The 17,816-nt window shown below is 36.3% G+C and overlaps 1 protein-coding gene across 3 annotated transcripts in view; it reads left to right on the top strand.

The window, feature by feature from the left end:
- YTHDC1 (YTH N6-methyladenosine RNA binding protein C1) overlaps window positions 1-17,407 on the top strand; it is a 33,805-nt gene extending 16,398 nt beyond the window's left edge. Inside the window, exons 5-17 of one of the 3 annotated variants that reach the window (XM_056111232.1) lie at window positions 522-611; window positions 1,092-1,145; window positions 1,661-1,755; window positions 3,310-3,418; window positions 3,506-3,623; window positions 6,305-6,389; window positions 7,970-8,136; window positions 10,531-10,613; window positions 11,735-11,771; window positions 11,868-11,907; window positions 12,017-12,079; window positions 14,245-14,379; window positions 16,405-17,407. In XM_056111232.1, the coding sequence (XP_055967207.1) occupies window positions 522-611; window positions 1,092-1,145; window positions 1,661-1,755; window positions 3,310-3,418; window positions 3,506-3,623; window positions 6,305-6,389; window positions 7,970-8,136; window positions 10,531-10,613; window positions 11,735-11,771; window positions 11,868-11,907; window positions 12,017-12,079; window positions 14,245-14,379; window positions 16,405-16,629 (1,301 nt within the window). In that variant the 3' untranslated portion in view covers window positions 16,630-17,407. Of the gene's footprint in view, window positions 1-521; window positions 612-1,091; window positions 1,146-1,660; window positions 1,756-3,309; window positions 3,419-3,505; window positions 3,624-6,304; window positions 6,390-7,969; window positions 8,137-10,530; window positions 10,614-11,734; window positions 11,772-11,843; window positions 11,908-12,016; window positions 12,080-14,244; window positions 14,380-16,404 lie in introns of all 3 variants that reach the window. The other 2 variants (XM_056111231.1, XM_056111233.1) reach the window with 2 other exon arrangements.
- Window positions 17,408-17,816: the final 409 nt, after the last annotated feature.

Genomic DNA, 17,816 nt, shown 5'->3' with positions numbered 1-17,816 from the left:
TAAAATTGAGTTCTTAGTTTTTTAAAAGAGAACTTGGGGGTATCTGATGCATAAAAGAAGGAACTTTAGTGAATTTATTTCAAGAATAGTTGCATTTGTCACCTTTTCTCATGTCTAGAAAGTTTATTCAATACCACCCACATAGGACAAATATTTCTGTTACAGACAGGAAATGGGGCCAGAGCGATAGTACAATGGGTAGAGGATTTGCCTTTCACGCAGCTGACCCAGGTTCGATCCCTAGCATCCCTTCCTGTCCTCTAATCACCGCTAGAACTCATTTCTGAGTGCAAAGCCAGGATTAACCCCTGATCATCACTGAGTGAGACCCAAAAACAAACAAAAAATTGGCAGGAAAAATTGTCAGTTTTTGAGCAGTATTTTTGAGTTGGAAAACTTTTCTAAGGAAATTTGGGACTCATCAGATTAGTGTTGAGTGATGTGAAAACTATACAGATTATTGTTCGATTACCTGTGTCCATGTTGTGATGTTTTTAAAAAGTCTTGTGAATTCTTTTCAGATGAGAAAAAGAAGGAGAGAAAGAGAGCTAGAGGTATATCTCCCATTGTTTTTGATAGAAGTGGAAGCTCTGCATCAGAGTCCTATGCAGGTAGTTTCATCTTTTATTTTTGCTCCTATCTGAGTTATTCTAATGTAAATGCTACATGGAAAGTGTATGGAGGTTGTAGTTTAGTGTGAATTTGTTGGTGTCCATTAGTTTTGATTATTTTGGCATGTTCGGTGTAATAATTTTAGAAGAAACTAAGCTTTTTCTTATTTTAATCCTTTTTTGTTACCGCTTAAGTGGAATTTCATTTTTTGGAAGATGATGATTCAGTGACTAGTTTTCTAAGTGGGAAACTTAGAACAAACAGTTCAAATGTACTTATTTTTTTAAAAAAAATAACCTAAAACAAAACACTCGTACACATTGAGAAGTATTTTTTGTGTGTGTGTGGGTGCGCAGGAAGAATAATTTGTCAGCAGGATAATTTGTCTTGAATGAGAACTTTATGTGACAAGACTGTAGAAATTTTGTCTTACCTCTATTAAAGCTCAATCTGAACGAATGTACTTTGGCTAAATACAGGTTCAGAAAAGAAGCATGAGAAATTATCATCTTCCGTTCGTGCTGTCCGAAAAGGTATCATTTAAATTTGAAATTGTTTTCATTGCATGCTGCATAAAGTCATTTTGCCTTATTATCCATTAGTAATTGTTTTTAATATAGTAATGTTCTGATGTACTTTGTAAATAACATGTAGAAAAAATAGTACAAAGAGACCAATATTAGTGTTTACTTCATACAGCATTTATGATTATTTTATAGTTTTGGACATATTGGAAGGTGTATATTTTTAATTAGCATAATGGTCTGTTGCCAGCTTTAAAGAAGTAATTTCAGAAAAACTCTAAATTGCACCCTTACATGGATTTGATATATCAGAACATCACTAGATTAAGTTTAGTTTCTGGCAGAATGCTTATGTCTTTTCTTTGCTTTATTACTATGTGTTGTGGCTTAGTTTTTCAGGTTGAACGGGTGCTTGTGAATTTTAAAGGTTAACTGGGTTGCAGAGGGCTAATTGGATTTAGTACAATTTTTACCTCGGTGTGATAATGGCCTTTACTTAATCATTTTGTATTTTTTTTTTCCAGATCAAACCAGTAAACTCAAATACGTCCTACAGGATGCAAGATTTTTTCTCATAAAGAGTAACAACCATGAGAATGTGTCTCTTGCCAAAGCTAAGGTATTATTAGCATGAGTTCTGTTACAACTACCCTAATCTTAAATTGGAAGGTATACTTGAGCGTGAAGCAACATAATTTTGATTTTTGTTAAAACTTTAAAGATTTAATCCTCATTACTGCAAGTGCATTTTCTTTTCAGCCTTTGTAAGATGATTTTAAATGTCAAAATAATTCAATATTGAAAATACATGTGATACTAGAAAAAGGTGTTTCGGGAATTTTTATACTTCGTTAATTGATTATTGTACTGTGACTTTAAAAACTTTATTAATCACTTGGAAAATACATAAATATATATACACAACTGCTATACACCTTGAAAATTCTCTTGTTTATGTAGAATTTTTATATTTTTCTAAGTAAGGTCACTTGAATTCAGAAGGATAGGGTGAAGAGTTGAAGCTTAAAGACTTGCTCCTGAGTTTATATAAAGATTATGTTCCATTGATATAGGATGTGTTCATAAAGTGGTAATTTGAGGAGGTGGAGATATAAAAAAAATGCATGTTATACCAAGTTTTTGAATAACTTTCTGGTCTTTCTGGTCTTAAAATGAGTAACCATACTTCTGTCCTTGTTAATGTATTTCTAAATTATATTTTGTATTTCTAACTTAAAACAAGAATTCCCAGTCAAATCTTGTGGATGGAAGGGGAAAAACATCAAATAACGAAGTTGAAGTTTATTTTGCTTTTTAGATGAAATGCATTAGATAAGTTGCTAAAGCACTTACTGTGTCCTGGACCTTATTTGTATGAGCAGATTGAAATTAATTCCAATCTATTTCTAACTTATTGTTCCATTTCTTTGTCTTTTATAAACATCACTTATGGAATTAAAACATTTCAGAAATTATTTTTAGCTTTACATAAAATGTAGACTCTACCTCTTAAATCATTGATATATAATTCTTTTTTTTTTATGATGAGGGCCGGAGTGATAGTATGGTGGATAAGCCATTTGCCTTGATTTCGGCCAACCTGGGTTCAGTCCTGGTATCCCGTATTTCCCCCAAGCCTCACCAGACATGGTCCCTGAGTAGAGAGCCAGGAGTGAGTTTTGAGCATTGCTAGATGTGGCCCAGAAATTAAGAAAAAAGTGAGAAATACTGAAATCTTGACAAATTATTCATGTACAGATCGAAGCAGTAATTTTTAAGTTATCTGACGAGGTACAGAAAGAAGAAAAGTGGCACACTGATTCACTTTCAAATAACATTTTCCCAGTAAATGGTTGTGATACTAAAATAATGATAGGTAATTGTTTTATATATAATTATGGCTCACAAGATTTAAAACCACCATTTCCCTTAAATGTAAAATGCAGTGTAGGGTGTGGAGAGATAATACAGTGACCGATCTGAATTAACCTCTAGCACAAACCTGGTACCACATTTTGTTCCTGGAGCCCCACTAGGAATAAGCTCTGAGCACTACTGCATGGAGCCCCCAAACCAAAAAAAAAAATACAGTGTCAGTAGCCTTGACATTTTTCTAATATTACTGGAATCAAAAGAAAACTATTGATTTGTGATTTTTTTTTTTTTCATCTAGGGTGTGTGGTCCACTTTGCCTGTAAATGAGAAGAAATTGAATCTTGCATTTAGGTCTGCAAGGAGCGTTATCTTAATATTTTCTGTCAGAGAGAGTGGAAAATTTCAAGGTAAGTATAAGAATAAAAACAGTTTGACTGCATAGAACATTGAATTATGTTGGGATCTATATGTCATTTTGTACTTGATTCCCTTAGGCTTTGCAAGACTTTCTTCAGAATCACATCATGGAGGATCCCCTATACACTGGGTGCTTCCCGCAGGAATGAGTGCTAAAATGCTAGGAGGGGTCTTTAAAATTGACTGGATATGCAGGTAACTTTTATACTTAAACTATGATTTTGTTTTATTTCAGGTTTTGGTCTTGTTTACTGCCTTAGTATGTTGCCATGAACTGAACAAGTACTGTCTGAACTATCTGAGTTTATGTACATAAAGTGATTTTTAATGACTGAAATAGGAAATTGTCAGTCTTTAATTGGCTGCACATTTTAAAAATAACCAGTTACAAAGAAGTAGTGCTTTAAGGAAGTTGGCAAACTATGTTTAGTTGGCATTGTGACTTTTTGAAACTAGTATTAAGATTTAAACGTATATTAATTTCAAATATGTATTCCCATTACAAAAGCCAACTATTTAAGTGAATTTTCTATAATACACTCTTATTTCTGTAAAATTTCAGTTTGAATAAACAACAAGTTATACCTGTGGGTTTTGTGTTTTGGGGCCACACCCAGCATTGTTCAAGGCTTCTGGCTCTGTCTCAGGTCAGTCCTGCTGGGCTGAGGGTATCTTATGTGGTGCTGGTAATTAAATCCAGGTCAGCTGTGCTGTGCTCTGGCCACCATGGACTTAGTTACACTTTGGTTTGGATGTTGGACTTTGATGAGACCAGGAAAATTTGATACATGATTAGGAAGAAAAAGGCCAGCAGCAAGTACCGCAGTTAGGGTGATGCTACGTGGATTCGATTCCTGGCATCACATGTTCCCCCAGTCATCGCTGGCTACAGCCTTGGAGACCTCTGAGCACTACTGTGTGTGGCCCTCATGACCCCCCAGCGTGTCCAGGGTAGTCCCCTAGTACTGCAGGGCCCCTGCAGTGTTTCCTTCTTGGGCTCTTACACAGAAGAGACTGCATGATAGGTCGTTACAGAGTGGGGAACAAATTTTCCGTTCTTTTACCAAGCCATCCAGTCAGAGAGATGCTTCTTGCTCTCTATAGCACAGTGCTGCGTGACCATTTTTTTGTCTGTAGTCCCCTTTTGACCTTGTTTCTTTCCTGTGACCCCCACTGTCATGCTTGCTGCTCTTGTGGTCTCATGCTGTGAACTTCTGTTTCGATGATTTTTACCTTTGACCCCCAGGGAGAGTCCTGTGACCCTACTGGGGCCATATGGCCCTGCTGGTGAAGTGCTTGAGTCCTTGGAGTAAAGTAATTTAGGCTTTTGCATCACACCCAGTGACACCTGCCTAAAAGGTGACGTTGGGATGCCTGTTTGATAGTATGATGACCTTAGAACTGCAGTGTTTTTCTTATTCTGATTCATACCTTGTGCAGTTTTAAATTCTGGTTGGGATCAGTTTTAAATGGTAGGGCAATAACAGATGAACAAAGGAAACACAGAAAAGGAAAAAAACTTAGAACTGGTTTTTGCATTTTTTCATGGAAGCTTGCTATGGGGGAGAAGGGACTTGGGGAGTGGGGCAGGATACTGTGATGGAGGAGGATGGAAGTGGACATTGGTAGAGGATGTCGTGCTGGAATTTTTAAAATTAAAATGTTATTTTTAATTGAATCACTGTGAGATAACATAGTTACAAAGTTGTTCATGATTTGGTATCAGTCATACAATGTTCTTAACACTCATCTCTCCACCAGTATATGTTTCCCACCACCGTTGTCCCCAGTTTCCCACCCTCCATTCCCCCAACTCCCTATTGCTGGAATTTTTATGCACGAAACCAATAATTACTGTGTGCGGCCTTAAAGTTTTTTCACTATAAGTTTTTTTTTTTTTTGCTTTTTGGGTCACACCCAGCAATGCACAGGGGTTATTCCTGGCTCTGCACTCAGGAATTACTCCTGGCAGTGCTTGGGGGACCATATGGCATGTTGGGAATAGAACTCAGGTTGGCCACGTGCAGCGTTGTGCTAAGTTCTTAGCTGAACTACTGCATCTAGGGTCTGGGATTACAGCTTAGTGGGTTGGGGCAGGCCCTAGGCTTTGCTTGGCACCAGGCTGCCTGCCCCCGCCCCCACCCCACATATGCACACACTTTTCATTTCTTCTCTCCCTCCCAAACTGCTGCTGGGTGTGGCCCTCATCATTGGGCTTGAGGAGCACGGCATCATTCAGCAGCAGAACCAAACTGTCAGACCCCCCTCACTACTGGGCTGAATATTTCTAGGAGTGGCCCTGTGGGTCCACAGCCCCACTGGGGTAAATCCTTCAAAATAGAGCACTTTATTTTAAAGCTTGCTGAGACCAGTTTGCTCTGTGACTCATCTTATTGTTGAGGTTTTTAAAGTTTGTAATTTTGTGAGTGCAGAGTATAATTGATGTACAGATTAGATTTTATAAATGTATTGTCACCTTGAGTCACTCCATGTATAATAAAGAATGTGTTCTTATTCAGAGGAATAGGCTACTTGAATGTGGAAAGCATCCCTGAACCGTGGATAAAGGGGGGCACTTTTTATTTGATGTTAATGACCCAATTAAAGTCATTATTATTTATTGGCTAATAAAAATCTCACTGTTTCGGTTCACAGAAGCAAGAGCTACACTGACCATTGATTGTACTTCACTTGCAAATTAATTAGAACAGCAGCTACACAGTAGGAGGCAGTGTCATGGAACAGGGCTCAGAGTTGCTGAAAAAGAAATAGCTGAAATTTAAAGTCCCGATTAACTTTTGGTTTCTAAACATGTTTTTTGGTACGATAATAGTTGTTTTTGTGAAAGAAAGTAACTGACACTACTTTGTATTTAGACGTGAATTGCCCTTCACCAAGTCAGCTCATCTCACCAATCCTTGGAATGAACATAAACCAGTAAAGATTGGCCGCGATGGACAGGTTTGCTGTTTTAATTGACTATTTTTAAAATGTACATACTTAATTGATCCCTTTAGAGATCTTTACTGGAGTGAATTTTTATAAAATGTTTTTGAAAGCATTTGTGTGAAAGGTTAAGAGATTATGAGTTGGAAGTTTATGATTATGTACTTTTGATTAATGAGTTCTTCATTAATGTTGATAGGTAAGCTTTATTTGGTACTTTATTACAATAAGAAAGTGAACTTTAAAACAAAATTTTCATTTTAATATGTTTACTACCTTTTAATGGATTATACACTTCGTATAATACATTTAGAAATATCATTTAATGTATTTTGCTGCAGTTTTCAAATAGAGAAAACTTAAAGGAAAGAAGGTAAGTATGGTGGTCAAGCTTTTGGAAAGTCTGTGAAATTAGTAGTGTGCAGCGCTTTAAAATAAGCCCCAATCTTTGACCACCTTAGTTTCTGCAAGTACTTTTGAACCAGGGGTAATGTTTTTATTGTTCTAGGTGAAAATGTAAATAATTTGGAAATAAAATGTAAGGGGCATTTGTTAGCTTGCCTTTTTATTTCATTTTTTAAATATTTTTTTTGTTTTAATGAATCACTGTGAGATACAGTTACAGACTTACAAATTTTCCTGATTACATTTCAATCAATCTGGAGCGATAGCACAGCGGTAGGGCGTTTGCCTGGCACGCAGCCAACATGGCCGACCCGAGTTCGATTCCTCCGCCCCTCTCGGAGAGCCCGGCAAGCTACCGAGAGTATCTCGCCCGCACGGCAGAGCCTGACAAGCTACCCGTGGCGTGTTCGATATGCCAGACACAGTAAGCAAAGTCTCCAATGGAGACGTTACTGGGCCCGCTCGAGCAAATCGATGATCAACGGGAGGGCCTTTACCTTTACCTTTACATTTCAATCAAACAATGTTGAGTACTCTTCCCACCACTAGTGCCCAATCTCCACCACCAATGTTCTCAGTGTCCCTCCTGCCATCCCCACCCTTTCCCAACCCCTGCCTCTGTGGCAGACACATTCCCTCTTATTCTCTCCCTTCCGTTGTGACAGTTTGCAATATAGGCACTAAACAGCCCTCATGTTTGGTCCATAGTCTACTTTCAGCATGCATCTACATCCCGAGCGACCCTCCCCCTCCAACCATCGTTTACTTAGTGGTCTCTTTTCCATCCCACCTGTACATTCAGTACATTTGACAGTTAATTGGTTTCAAAATTGTTAGCTTAAACTAACAATGTTTTCCTCTACTGCACAAAAATTTGATAATTTAGTATTTTTCACAGAGAGCTATTTTTTTTGCAAAAGGCAATTGTTAAAGTTTAAAGAAGTGCATTTGTGTATTTAACTTTGGAGATTTTCTGGTTTAGGTTTTACCCTTAAAATTATGAAACACTTTTGGAAAGGTTTTCTTAACACCTTTAAAAGAAGTTTACTGGAATCTCATGTGATCGTCAACTTTGGGAAGAAAGCCTCTATCTAAGTCAATCTGTTTTTGTACTGGTATGTCAGAAAAATGCAAGTCTATTGAAAATTTCTCCTGTTTGCGTCTTGTAAATTACTACTTTCCTATTCTAGGAAATTGAACTTGAATGTGGAACCCAGCTTTGTCTTCTTTTTCCCCCCGATGAAAGTATTGACTTGTATCAGGTCATTCATAAAATGCGTCACAAGAGAAGAATGCATTCTCAGCCCCGATCAAGAGGACGTCCATCCCGTCGAGAACCAGTCCGGGATGTGGGAAGGTTAGAAACGTTCTTTGGACTGATAATAGGCACATGTATCAGAATAACATGATGGAGGAATGTGATTCGTCAAAAGTTTGTCCTGCGGTAAAGAAGAACGAGAAAATCCTCAAATCAAGCTGCATGGACTAGTTTGTGGCTTCATTGAGGATTTCACATGGTCATCTTGGTCTCAGTCATTTTTCAAGAGGAAAATGGGGATCTTATGCAGAAAAATTATTTGCTAAAGAGCCATGACCAGTTTAGATCTGATAATGCATTGTGTACTATTGAAATGAGGTAGGCATTTGTTGCTAAGAACAGGCTAGAAAGGAAGAGGAGGAAGTCTTTATTTGCAAAAATTGTTAATGTTTTGTAAAAAGCCTTTTCTTTCAGGTGTGTCTCTGGATAAGCCTTATCAGATATGGGACTTTTATAAAGGATCACTAATATTTTTTCAGAAGATGACGCCTCATATAGAGGATAAAATATTTTAAGTTATTTTCATTTTCAAGAGGAGCATTATTGGGACTATTGCAGATTTTATCACCGTGATGTTTTAACCCCATTGCCAAATATTCTCTAACATGTACCCAGTGAATTCACACATCATGCTGAGCTTCTGAAAACAATAGGTTCTTTCCAAAGGTGATCAAGTGGCCCTGGGAGACCCGGCAACAAACCAAAAACGAATGGCTGTTGCTGTGTCTGTTTACAACTTTTCCAGATGCTGGCAGTTCCTGTGGACTTAAAGTGTGTTTTAGAGGATCGCCATGGTTACTGATCACTACTTTATGAACTAAGCAGCATTTTCCAGAAAAAAAGGGGGTTTAACTTGTTACAGAATTGGAGAAGTCTTTGCAAAGGACTGATTTAAGCCCTTCTACCCAACACCTTCCCCTGTGTAGATTTGCATACAGCTAAATCTAAAATATTCTGCTAAAGACTTTTGGATGTATGGTTGATGGGATGAAACCTTTGGTTAAATTTCCTTTTGGTGGAACATCCTGTGGTAGGTACAGATAATCCAACAAGAGTCCCCATTTCTTTGAGCTTAAAAAGGACACTGTCGAGTAGGTAGGAGGAAACCTGGCAGAGCCCCTTTATTTTGGCCTAAAAGGACTGAGCACCAAGATGTCTTTGCAAGTTTAAGCTAAGAGGTTTCCAGTGCAATACAGTATATACAAGTGAAGTTTTTACCTCAGTTTTGCAATGGACTGCAAACTATACTTATTACTCCACTACACCTTCTCTCAAGCCTGCCAGGGCCTCCATGTATGTATGTGGCTTACAGCTTAAAGTCAGTAGTTGGACTACTGTATGAACTGTTACTATCATGTTTTATACCGGTCGTAAATGCACTTCCCCAAACTACAAGAAAGCGGTATGTTTATTTTTTAAACCAGCTTTTAATTTTCTTAGTCTTGTTGTAGATGGAACTGTTTTTATTCTGTTGGGGGGTTTGGGGTTATTGCACTTTGCAGCTTAAAGTGAACTTGTGTTACAAAGATTAATGAAAATAATTATTTGGAATGATAGTTGGAAAAATAGTGATGCCAAGTTATGAGAGTTTTTATTTGATGGGTAAAAAGATGTTTATTATCTAAAAGCATGATTTTATTTTGTTTTTATTTTGTGTAGTTTCTTATTAAATACCGAGTAAAATGAAGTGTATTTAGTGACGTGCAATAAGAACCATTGATTAGTATCATTACTAGAAGATAGTAAAGAACAGTCCTCTGCACAGTAAAATTTCACCTTTTATGAACTCTGTTAAAGTCTGCCCTACTGACAATTTTAAGGGACTGTCTGGAAAAAAAAATTTTTTTAAAATGTTATGACATAGAGATCAGTTTTTCAACATATAAGATTTTCAAAACCTTGTGAAGTCATTTAATAAGTATTGAATTTTGTGATTATGTGCAAAATGTTATATTGTACAAAGCAGAAAAAACTTTTAAGAAATTCTTAATTTTGTTTAGACATCCTAAAATGATACCATTAAGTTACATATATACATAGATTTTAGAGGTAACTTCTGTACATTTTTTTTTTTCCGCTGAATGGAGACAAAACATATTTTAATCCTGAGGCTGGATATTTGTATTATTTTAAGCGCAGCTTACTTATTTTTTGTTTAGGATACTAAAATGTAATTAATCGATCTACTCTGTAAGTTTCATTTCAGCATAGTGATTAAGAATATTTGCTTCTGAGAAGCATACATTAAGCGTAAGTTTATAATAATTTGAATTAAAATGTAAATATTTATAGATGATCCGCTCACTAAAAAATAGGACATACTGTTGAAGGAAACAATGGGCTATTCTGTGTACTTCTGTTGGAAACTCTTGCTTTGCTATTTGCTCTCCCAGTGGTTTTTGGTTTAATATCTAATGTGTCTAATTTGTGTAGGCGTCGACCAGAAGATTATGATATTCATAACAGCAGAAAGAAACCAAGGATTGACTATGCCCCTGAGTTTCACCAGAGACCAGGTTAATATTTTATAATCCTGCAGATATTTGACTTAAATTTAAGCAAGATGTACTCAGGCACACACACACCCCCTTCCTTTCATTGCAATCCTTTAAAGAGTGAGAAAACTTTAGTGTGACTATTTATTAAGCCTTAGGAAATAAGGAATAGTTTTGACTTAATAGTTCTTCCTTGATGGTTATTGTGGTTGAATCATCATAAACTGTTAATTACTTAAAATCACATTCATAATTATGCAGAAACTGCAAATAGGATTAAAAATAGTTATAAGGAAACACTGTTTTATCATGCTTTTTCTCTAAGTAGACATGAAGATGTCTTCAACTTTTACTTGAACTACTCATTTTTCACTTGAGAAATGATTATACAACCCCCAGCAATATATTATAGACATACAAGCCGAACACTTAATAACTCAAAAATTTATTTTAAAAGATTTTTTGTAGCCCTAGCACTAGAACTACTAACTTCCACAGTAGTTGAGGAAGCAACTCTGGATTTACTGGAAGCTGAAATAATACTAAAATTTTTTTTTTTAAAAAAAACTTTGGATTTATGTTTTTAGACAAGAATAGGAAATTTTGGTTTGTAATCTAACAGGAGCTTTTTAGTTCTTTATCAGAATTGTAGAAAGCAACATAGTATTTGAAATAGATATTTAGTGGTACAATTGAAAACTTAGGCAACTTGGATATGATTATATGCACAATTTTTGGCGACTTTTTTTTACATTGACATTCAAAAGTGATTGGTCATTTACTTAGCAAGTCTTGCTAAGATGGAAGGTAAACACATGAAAATCTGATTGGCATGCTCTCTAGATTAATTCCTCTGGCTGTACTTATGGTGCAGAATGAAGAAATTTTCTAGCTAGAAAATTGAGTTATGGATTTAGAAGATAACACTCAAAGCTTCTAGCATTCTAATTCTGTGCTATCAGTAAATTTTTTAGTTACTTTGTGGATTCTCTTGTAATCTGAGAAGAAAATCTGAAAATGGAATAATAGTAGCATCACTATTTCATGGGAAGAATTGAAGTCAGTGGTAAGGAAGGTTGAATTATAATGCCATTGTCAAAAATATAAATTTGATTTACTGAATTGCTTAATGTTTGAAACAGGGTATTTAAAGGATCCACGATACCAGGAAGTGGACAGGTAAGTTGGGTTCACTCTTGCTTAGTTTTGATTTACATTCTTGGAACTAGTTTATGAATTACCTGAATTTAGTTTCACAAATCTTATTCCCAACAGACGATTTTCAGGAGTACGCCGAGATGTGTTTTTAAATGGGGTAAGCATTTTATCTTACATAATGTACCGCAAAATCAGGATACGATTTATTTTTTATAGTGCTGAGTTTGGTTTTTATTTACAATTGACAGTGTCATCTTTTGTTTTAGTCCTACAACGATTATGTGAGGGAATTTCATAACATGGGACCACCACCACCTTGGCAAGGAATGGTTTGTATTCTGTTTAAGTTACTTAATTTTATTTGTAGTTAGTATATTTTCACTGCTTCTCTAAAGAGTGGTTATAGCTACTCAGTAAAAAAATGTAAATACATACTTTCAGTTAAAGTTTTTAAAACTAAGAATTTGTATTAAGATGGGTTTAAAAAGTTGTAATACTCTAATGGTAATTATTAAGAGTTATTATAATATTTAGTAACAAGCCCTGCCTGGGTTTAATTATCTCCCCTTAGCTCAATGGTTTTGATCAAGTTTCCTAATTTTTTTTCTTGCATTGCCAGAGATTTTCTTGCCCAGATCTGAGGCATGCAAGGTTTGCACTTTGCTGTTAAACTACATCCTGTCCCTCATGAAACATTTTCATATGTTGTTTTTCTTATTGCATAAAACTCAGTGGGTATTTTGTTCTTTCTATACTCACTGAAGAAATAGTACCTAGTTTGTAAAACACTGTACTTGTTCTGGCTACGCATTGGTAAAATATGATAGATATTATGCACTTCCTTCTGGGTTAAATTTAAATGAAATGGTGTGACATTTTTTGAATTTTGTAAAGAAGCTATATTCAGGTAATCCATTTAAATCCGTTTAACCGCCCCCCCCCCCCCCATTTAGTGTAGTGCCAGATTATAATACTCTGCAAGTTTTCCATATAAAATAAAGGCCACTTAAGTCCTCCTAAAATCCTATTTCTTATGTTAAGCAATTTCTTTTCTGGGCCCAGAGTGATAGTACAGTGGATTAGGGTGCTTACTTTGCCGCAGCCCACCTGGGTTCATTCCCTGGTATCCCATATGGTCACCTGAGCACTGCCAGGAGTAAGCCCAGAGCACTGCAGTCTATGGCCCAAACAACCCCTCAAAAGTCATTTCTCCTTTCTCTAAGAAACCTGGCTATTCTTAAGAATGTATTTTAAGATAAGATAGCTAACTGTACTGTTAATTACCAAGAGATAAAAGTCTTGTAAATTTAAGGGTTTTTTTTTTTTTTAAGCAAACAAAATATAGTGTTACCTGTAATGTGGCCTGCTCCTTCAACTAGATTTAGTTTTGTTTTGTTTCACTTACGGTACTAGAATTAAAAGATTTTCACCAAATTCTGTGATGTTTTTAGAAGTCAGAATCTTTAATGTTACCTTAATACAAATTAAGAAAGCAATCTGTTAGCCTCATTTTATTTAATTCTTTATTTTAATTTTTTTAATTTTATAAAGTAGTTCGCAGTATTTGATTACATTTAATATTCAAATACCAATCCCACCTCCATTACATCTTCCCACCACCATATTAGGGATGTTTCCATCCCAAGCACCAATCCCTGTCCCAAACCACAAACAATAATCACCCTCATTTTTTAACGGCACTTAGGTTCATCAGCTTCTGGAGACATTTTGGTCTTTGTTATTTTCTTCATAGAATACATACGTTATGCACAGTGGTTAAAGTGACAGATTCAAGAGCAAAAATGTTTTATTAGAGCAACCCCCCCACTCCAACAGTGTGAACTCTAAAAAAGTTGCCTACCAGTTGGTGCCTTCTGTAACTTTGAACCATAGTAGCTATCTCATAAGGTTGCTGTGAGAATTAGATGATTTATATTTGTTCAGGACAGTTCCTCTTCAGAGTAAATGTTGTTGAAGCTGTTGATACGTTTTTGGTATTTGAGTGATTTTGTAAGCATAAGGTTGTCAAACCTTAAAATATTTAAAAGTTTTATATTTTATAATATATTTTATTATATAAACATTATATTATTATATATTTTTATGAATATATTTCCAAAAGCAAATGGCAAGGGTATTTGGAGGGGGTGGGGGTGGGGAGAGGGCAGCCTGGCAGTGCTCAGGATCACTTCAGGCTCAGTACTCAGAGATCACTCCTGGTGGGCGTCAGTGGGGCCACCTGATCATATGGGGTTTCAGGAATTGAACATGGCTTAGTCACATGCAAGGCAAGCGCCTTGCCCACTGTCCGATCTCTCTGGCCACTGGAAAGTATATTTTGAAGAATTTTAATGCTATCCAACTAGTTAAAGTATTTTGTCATTAGTACAGGTTAAGATTTTTGCTTGCATAGTAGTTGGGCTAGTTGAATTTTAAAAATGGGTTGTTTGCTGTGTGTGTGGAAATGCTTACAAAAGTAGTTTTCTTTTCTTAGACTCCTTACCCTGGAATGGAACAACCTCCACACCATCCTTATTATCAGCACCATGCGCCACCTCCTCAAGCTCATCCCCCTTACTCAGGACATCATCCTGTACCACACGAAGCAAGATACAGAGATAAAAGAGTAGTAAGTGCATTAGAGGCAGAAGTGTGAGAGTACTGCTTAGAAATCTATAGATAAATTAAATGTGGCATTTAATTTATATCAGGTTTTATTGAGTTTTGTTCAGTTTTTATTCCTATGGCAGGCTAGGGAGTCGTTTGCAGTAAGTTTTTATTAGAAAGTGTTAATCTTTTGTATTGTTTAAATTCTGTTCTTCATGATGAAACACAGATTGCTTAAGTTCTGGTAATTTCCTGTGTATGTCTTAATAGGTAATATTCTAGGGAAATGAAATGGCTAGTTCCTTTCTTTTGGTACCAGAGCCTTCACTTTATAACTGTATAAATTATTATTGTAAATAGGTGTTTCTGTTTACAAAGTCAGCTAACAAAACATGTCCAATTTCATATAGTCATTGACTTGTATTGCTGCCACATTGTGTTAAAATCTGTATGAATTGCTGTACCTCCCTCCTGCTTTGAGGAGAGTACAGGCAAATGTTAGAAATGGAAAGGAGAGTACTTTTCAGTTATTATCCTCATCATTTGATGTGATAATGAACAGTAACTTTCCTTGAATGTCTTCTGTAAACGATGCATCTTTTTAAAATAGGAAGTCTTTCTAGCTAGTGTGGTTTGTTTAATGATAGTTATTTTAGTATTTTAAGTTCATATTATAGTCTGTTTATAATTGCACGTGACTTGCTACATTATATGAAATGGTAGTGTGCAGTTGTGCTTTTGCTTTTTTTGGGGGGGGGGGGACTCCTGACAGTGCTTAGTGCTTACCCTTGACTGCACTCAAATCATTCCTGCTGGGACTAGGGAACCGTATGTGGTACCAGGGATCAAAACCAAATTGACCACAGTGCAAGGCAAGTACCTAGCCTACTGTTCTTATATCTAGCCCCCCTCCCCTCTCTTGTGGGGGTGTTGGGGGGCCTGAGTGTGTTTTGTCACTATACAGGGTGCCCCTGGCTCCACTTGGCAATCATTCTTAGGGAGGCTTGAAAGGATCTCATGGGATGTCAGGGTTGAACCCCTGTCTATATGTTCAACCCTACCCACTGTACTGTGCTCCAGCCAATTCTCCGCAGTCTTGACTCTTGTATCTTGTTGAAGCTGGCTTTTCAGAAAAGATTAAAGGGGTTTTTGGTTTGTTTTCTGGTTTTGGTTTTTTTGGGTCACACCTGGTGACTCTGCTCAGGGAACAAACTTGGATTGGCCGCACGGAAGTCAAGTGTTCTACGTGGGGTACTACTCTTCAACCCTAAACAAGATTAAAATTTTAATATTTAAACTTGACCATGTCAGGCATGGATCACTCTTAGAAGTTCCCATGATACTTCAACTAGAACCTCTCTTGGACAGTTTCTCTCTTAGCCCTCCTATGCTAAACAATTTGTACGTGGAAATAGGTGGAATTTGGGAGTTTTGGGAGCCCTCCTGGTGGTGCTGTGGTTTTACTCCTGGCTCTGCATTTAGTAACTACTCTTAGTGATCATATAGGGTACCAGGGAAGAAACCTGGGTTGGCCTTGTGCAGGGCCAGGGCCTTAACTGCCCGACTGTCTCTCCAGTTTCTGAATTAATATTTTAAAAATATATCAAAATTTCTCTAAATTCTTTGACTTTAAATTATGGAGTAAAGCAATTCAACCTTTGCCTCAAGATGGCGTGATTGGTTCAGTTTAGTTTGTCGACTTCAGAAAAAGTCCAGTTCACATGTTACAGAAAGAATGATGATATTAAGCATATTTGTTAGCATGTGCATGTAATAGTTAATGTTCATCGTTAGGCGATTACTTTGGCCTAAAGTGATAAAGAGATAGGGTGAAAGAGCATGAAATGATTTTAAGATTTTCTCAGTTCTTTGTTGTAGGTGTCTAATAAGATGTCAAAATCTTTTTTTAAAGATTATGTCTTTTATATCCTGTAAATAGATACTGTACATTTCTCTCAAAATTATCTACCAACCATTAATTACAATATAGGGCCTCATAAATGTCATTGGATTTCTGCAATCCTAACCCATTTCTCACCTTTTCTAGCATGATTATGATATGAGGGTGGATGATTTTCTTCGTCGCACACAAGCTGTTGTCAGTGGTCGAAGAAGTAGACCGCGTGAAAGAGATCGGGAGCGAGAGCGAGACCGCCCTAGAGATAACAGAAGAGACAGAGAGCGAGATAGAGGACGTGATAGAGAAAGAGAAAGAGAGCGATTATGTGATCGGGACAGAGACCGAGGGGAGAGAGGTCGATATAGAAGATAATGCGCTTTGGAAGCATTGATTGTTTAGAAGAAAAAAATTCTTGGGGTTTTATTTCTGTTGTTTTTTTTTTGTGTGTGTTTACAAGTAGTAAATTTATTTTCAGCTGTCTACTTAAAATTCATTGTTTAGGAGGATTTATTATGACCCTCTTTGTTCCAAGCATGCAGTACAATAAGAACTGGAAAAACGCAAATCCTCCAGAATTGCACAGTTGACAATTTCAAGTTGATAATTTCATTGGGGCAGAATGGAACAGTCCAAGAATGTAGATATTGATTCATTCTTCATAAATGTTCATCTACTTATAGTGTGTTCATTCTAGAGTTTTGTTTCCTTTCTTTTTTGGATCTTGATGACTGCCATGACATTTTTGCTTTGATGTGTTTCTAAATGTAGTTGCACACGGTTCAGTAAAAATAATGCTGCTATCAAGTATGCAAATATTGAAGTATGAGGGTTTGTATGGCAGTGTTTTAGCAGCCTCTTTGTTTCTCCCCGTTCTTATTTTTTAATCTCAAAAAGTCACTTTTTATTTTCTCTTTAGTCTTCAATGATGAGAGCAATATTAAGAAGACATTGCTATCTAATTTTTAATCTTTTAAAGAAAAAATTCTTATGTTCAGTAGCATGGTTGACACTATTGTTTAGCCTTCCCCTCCAAACTGTATACATTGGCTTGGAACATTTACAACTTGCGTGTATGGCAGCGAAGATACTTCCCATATTCGACATTGCTACTGTTTTGTATAAAATAAAACTGGTAAAGATTGACACTTAACTGTTGTATCTTTTTCTTGTCTGGCCTCAAATTTGTTTTCTTATCAGTGGACATAAAACAATCTTTTATGAAGGATTATGGGAACCTTATCCCCTGCCTCCTTCTTACCTGTGGATTTTAGCAGAAGTTAATTCACCCAGAGTTTTATAGAAGAACTAATGATACCTGGTGGAGATTTTGGCAAATACTTTGTATTCATTTGATAATATTTGAGGATCTATTACAGGATTTTTTTTTTTCTTGAAGCACTGGATTTTTTGCATCTTGATAGTGTTTCAGATCTATTTGTACTATAGGATTATTTCAGGCTCTTCATCTTTGATGAACGGAACTATATAGTTGTGCTCTGATTACTTTTAAATTTGAATCCTGTAATAGTACATGCTATAATTTGTCAGTTCTTCCAGTA

Source organism: Sorex fumeus, unplaced genomic scaffold, assembly GCF_029834395.1.
Source record: "Sorex fumeus unplaced genomic scaffold, SorFum_2.1 ptg000013l, whole genome shotgun sequence".
Lineage (NCBI taxonomy): Eukaryota > Metazoa > Chordata > Mammalia > Eulipotyphla > Soricidae > Sorex > Sorex fumeus.
This window is presented reverse-complemented; position numbering and strand designations above follow the sequence as displayed.